Genomic DNA, 4754 nt, shown 5'->3' with positions numbered 1-4754 from the left:
AGATAGAGAGAGGCGACAGGGGGGGGGGTCTCTATAATTCGAGCGAGGGAGATCAGCGCTGCGAAAGCGATCTCACGGCGAACGGGGCATTAAATTTCGGGTCAACGTGTATGGCGATGTATACTGCCGTTTAATTGCTGGAGCGAGGCCGGTGCGGGAGTATAGTGTGTGTCCGAATGAGCCATGCGAGATAATTACGCTGTAAACGTCATCGGGCATTCGGATAAATACGACGTGGTTTCGGAGAGCTGCTTGTTCACGGCGTGCAACGCCGCGGAGGGGTTGGCGGTGGAAGCGCCGGTGGTCTCCCGTCTCTCCTGATCTCTCCCCGCGTATGGTGTCCGAGGTACCCGCAGGACCTGGGTTCCGGGTGCAGCGTAGGCGTGCAGGGTCACTGTCGCGAGACCATTTGTGTACCCTTGTCACACTAATTACAACTTTGTGTTAATGTGTCTTGTTCTTCCTCTGCTTCAGCTAACCTCACGATTCGGTCGACGAACGAGATTGGCGTGGTCGAGTTGGTCTTCGCGGACCTCAGTCCCCAGCGGCGCCTGTGCGTGACCAAGGATGGCAAGCTCAAAGGAATGGTGAGTTGAACGCGCTGAGAACTGGTCCAAATTCACTACTTCAATTGAATTTCATCCGGTTTCTACTACCCCAAAAAATGCGACCAAATTCCTCCAATCTCACCGATAGTTTCGAAAGATTTACTAAAATGAAGTATATATAAATCGACAGTTTGCTTTCTCAAAAAATTCGTACACATCCGATCCCGAAAAGAAATCACTATGCAATCGTAACCTTATAACTCGCTTGACCTGACAACTGAATTAACGCAACCCCCTCTCCCCCTTTCGTGTTTGCAGAAGAAGCTGTCCAGCAAGCGCCGGCAGCCCGGCTGTCTGTTCCGGGAGTGCGTGGACGGCATGTACTTCTTCTACCTGACGACGCAGCACCGGCCGCGGCTGGTGGGCTTCCACGGTCGCGAACAGTTCAACCCGCTCGGGCCGCCGCGCTGCTGCGACCTGACGCGCGGCGAGCACCTCGTCCCGGACGCGTCCGGGAAGTACGTCTGCGGTCAGCACCGGGCGCCGCACCACCAGTCGGACTACTTCTTCTTCCTCAAGCTGCGCCAGGAGAACGCGACCATCGCCGACGCTATCCCGGCGCACAACCACCGCCAGGGCGGCCACAACCGGGACCGCGTCCACGGCCTCGACGACCTGCCCCGCGGGCCGCGGCGCGGTGCCGGCAGCGACGGCAGCGACCTGGAGGACGCCGAGGAGCACCGGACGGAGCACCCCCACCCGAGGCGGACACACGTGCGGCAGCGGCAGCCCCAGGGTACCGCAGACAACACCAGGCACCACGGCCAGCAGAAGAAGCAGCAGCAGCAGCAACCACAGCAGCAGCGGCCGCACAGGACGAGGCACCAACACCACCTGCATGAGCTGCAGCAGCTGCAGCCGCTGCGGCCGCCGCCGCGTCCGCTCGTGCGGGTTAGACACCGGAAGGTGACGCTGCCACCCCCACAGCAGGACATGAACCTCCTACCTTGGGACTAGCGTCCCCCTTCTGGTCAGAAAGCCGACTGCGTGATCATTATCGCAAAGAAAAGGGCGTTATTTGTTAATCTTGACTCCAGAAACCCCATCGCCGCCGGTGGCTGCTGTAGAACTGTAATCGTCGCCCGTAGTGCTACCCACCCCCGTTGGTACAGCTGTAGTCGTCTGTAGTGCCTGTGTGCTTCCGTCACCGACCCCAATCTCCCGTCTCCGCCCACCGCCGTTGGTCTGATATACTTCAGTATTCGACTCGTTGAGTCTGTGGTGCGCCTAGTGTGCCACGGCATCGTCTGTGTCCTAGCGAGTGTTCGCTTTATGTGTTTTTGTGCATAGTACTTTTAGCTAAATAACTCAATATGTTTATGAAATTTAACCCCAAGGTCAAATGAAACTTGAAAACTCAATTTCTACCGGGATGGTTTTGGCCCTTAAAATGTCTAACAAAAATCAAAGTTAAAGACCATAACATTTAACAAACTGTAGAAAGAAATCTATATTGTCTCTGACATATGCTGATTATAATGTTTCATGGGAAAGATGGCCCAAACCTCATTGTATATATTCATTAGTCATGTTTTGACTTAATACTTGGTGAAAATCATTGAAACTTTCGTATTTTTTATTCATACAATACCTAGAAGAAGTAAATTTTCTTGGGTAGAGATATTACATCCTCTCAAATCTTTACCGTGCCAAAAAAAAGTAATAAAAACAACCCATGTTTATGAACAGTCTGTCCAATAAATTGTCTTGTTTGCAATTTGTATGTAGCAAAATGCAAACAGGACACAAATAACTGACAGTTGCGTAAAAATTACGGTAAGGTTTGTATTATGCTAGTCCTCTTTTCTTTTATGTTGTATTTGTATTTTGTATCGTGCCTCAATTGTGCCAGGATTGAACTTATAGTACAAGTATTAATCAAGCGGGAACGCGCGCTAATCAGTATTATCGCTTGCCCACCAGAAGAAATCTCATTCCATAGAATTTTTTTTTAAAAAAAAGCATTCCATACGTAAAATAAGATAAACTTAACCCTTAGAGTCAAATATGTCGGTGCCAGAAACGGAGCTTCTAAGTTAATATCGTGATTAGCAGCTCAACTATATATATGCTGGCCTACCCTGACGAGCCGAGGGACTTGATAAGACAAGACATGTATAGGACATCGTTTCGGACACTATTTGTGTGTCCTAAGAATGTCCCTAGGACATGTCTTTATGTTTCAATTTCAGGACAGGACAAAATGGGACAAAAATTTGTCCTTCCGGACAAGCATGAAAAACAGCATAGAACGCTAAAATTGTACAGTTTTTCGAACCAAAAACTTTGCCCTCCTTACCCGAAGTACTCTTTCCACCGTTGGTTAGTACTTTCTTCCAATTAATATGTCAGAACTGCTGGGAGTAGAACCCTCAACCTTTGAGTTCGAGAGCGCGGACGCTACCCCTCACCCATCGGTTGCTTCTAACGATGGCTGTGCTGGGACATGATGCCTTTCTACGTACTGACTACACGGACACCCTGAGACAATGTCAACAAGGACATGGACGGGACATCGATGATTGGACAACCTTTGGACATGATCGGGACAAGTGTCCATGGGGACACACATAAGACACCGGTGGTGGGGACAAATCCAGGACCTCGCGGATACAATGTCCAACGGGACACGAAAAGGACATTAAAAAGACAGCAACTGGACAAAATATAGACAATCAAAGGACACGTATGTCTTGCAGGACGTTAAAAAGACAGTTTCCAGACATAAAGACACGTTTCAGACAAGCCAGAGACAATATTTGATGTCCTTCCTCTGTCTTTCGGCTCGTCAGGGTACCGCTAGCAATTCTTCGGCCATCATTGCAATGTCTCGGAATCTGAGATTTTTTGTCATTCCAGAATATTTTTAAGTTTGCAACTTGTTGTGTGTATAGCCAGTTCACTGCCAAAGCTCATCATATGAAATGATCCCTAATATATTTATTTATTATGTTTGTATCAAACGCTACAAAATATTTCTAACTAGCTATGTTACTTGTCTGTTCTACGTAGTTGTAGAATTGTATAGCTAGACGCAATGCAAGTAATTTTCCTGAGGGTCGCTACTCCGACACCGAAGTGAACAGTACAGAGAGTTAACTGCCCTTTCAATGTTATTTTCCAAAACGTTTTGCTTTGTTATTACAGAAGAGATCTTTTCGTAATCTTAAATTAAGAAACTGTAAATGTAATGCAATAAATGAATGTGCGACCCCAATCGAGTAGTCTTCAATGACGCTGACGCACCCTCCCCCCCCCCCACCCGCGGCCTTCATTCCTGTAGAGAGACTTTTCTACAGTGTGGTAAAAATGGATCTTGAGATGCCCCCTCAATGAGTCCTTCAGGGTGATGCGAGAGCACGCGAAAGCACGTTTGACTTCAACACGTTCTTGGCCGGCCACTTGGCCGGCCACTGGGTGGGCCGCCGTCCTCACGCAGCAGCTTGGCGGGTTGGCGTTGGCCTACCCAGCGCCCAGTAGGCGCTCGTGAGACCCTCATTGTGAGGGCAGCTGTACAAATAAGACCATTCTTTTAGTGTTGGGGTTACACTTTTCTTTCAGTATATTTCAGTATATTTGGTTATAAGAGAACGAGTATTATTCTAGAAACCCATACCATACTACCATGTCATTTTTAAAAAACAGGGGGACCCCAAAGTAAAGTGGAGTACCTGGTTTCCAAATCTCAGTTCGAATTTCGATTACAGTCAAGAAGTGCATTTCGGTTTTTCTTTAAAGTCAAATTTCTTACATTATGGCCAGGGTTTTTAACAATTGATAGCTATGTTCTTGAAGTAAAAACTCTGTTTTTGTTTGCGTGGCGGTGCCGGACAAGAACGCAGTATAGCCAAAATATCGACTAAAATGTTGCCTTCATCTTATGATACGTTCTATTCCCCAGTGCTTCTAAACACCTAAATAAGCCTATCATGAGTGCGCACGCGCACGTGTGTTTCAGTGGGTGAGTGTTAAGAGTGAGCTCGCCAGGAGTTTCCAGGTTCTAACGCAAAACTCTAGCCTCTGGTGGCCATTGTGTCTGTTGTGTCGTACCTCGAGAATGAGGCTAACTAATGTCCTTTTCACCTTTCCCACCGGCCAATGATTTAAAAGGGGGCTCTTCGATCAGACAGAAAAGGAGGGGGGGGG

At 48.1% G+C, this 4754-nt stretch overlaps 1 protein-coding gene across 2 annotated transcripts in view; it reads left to right on the top strand.

The window, feature by feature from the left end:
- Positions 1–3825, top strand: part of LOC113205907 (uncharacterized) — an 86127-nt gene extending 82302 nt beyond the window's left edge. For both annotated transcript variants that reach the window (XM_052269638.1, XM_026421700.2), the window contains exons 4-5: positions 475–587; positions 867–3825. In XM_052269638.1, coding sequence (XP_052125598.1) covers positions 475–587; positions 867–1565 — 812 coding nt within the window. In that variant the 3' untranslated portion in view covers positions 1566–3825. The remainder of the gene's footprint in view (positions 1–474; positions 588–866) is intronic.
- Positions 3826–4754: the final 929 nt, after the last annotated feature.

The sequence above is a fragment of the Frankliniella occidentalis genome, unplaced genomic scaffold, assembly GCF_000697945.3.
Source record: "Frankliniella occidentalis isolate FOCC.00 unplaced genomic scaffold, Focc_3.1 Scaffold98, whole genome shotgun sequence".
In the NCBI taxonomy this organism is placed as follows: domain Eukaryota; kingdom Metazoa; phylum Arthropoda; class Insecta; order Thysanoptera; family Thripidae; genus Frankliniella; species Frankliniella occidentalis.
Note: the sequence above shows the minus strand (reverse complement) of the source record. Positions and strands in the feature narration are given on the sequence as shown.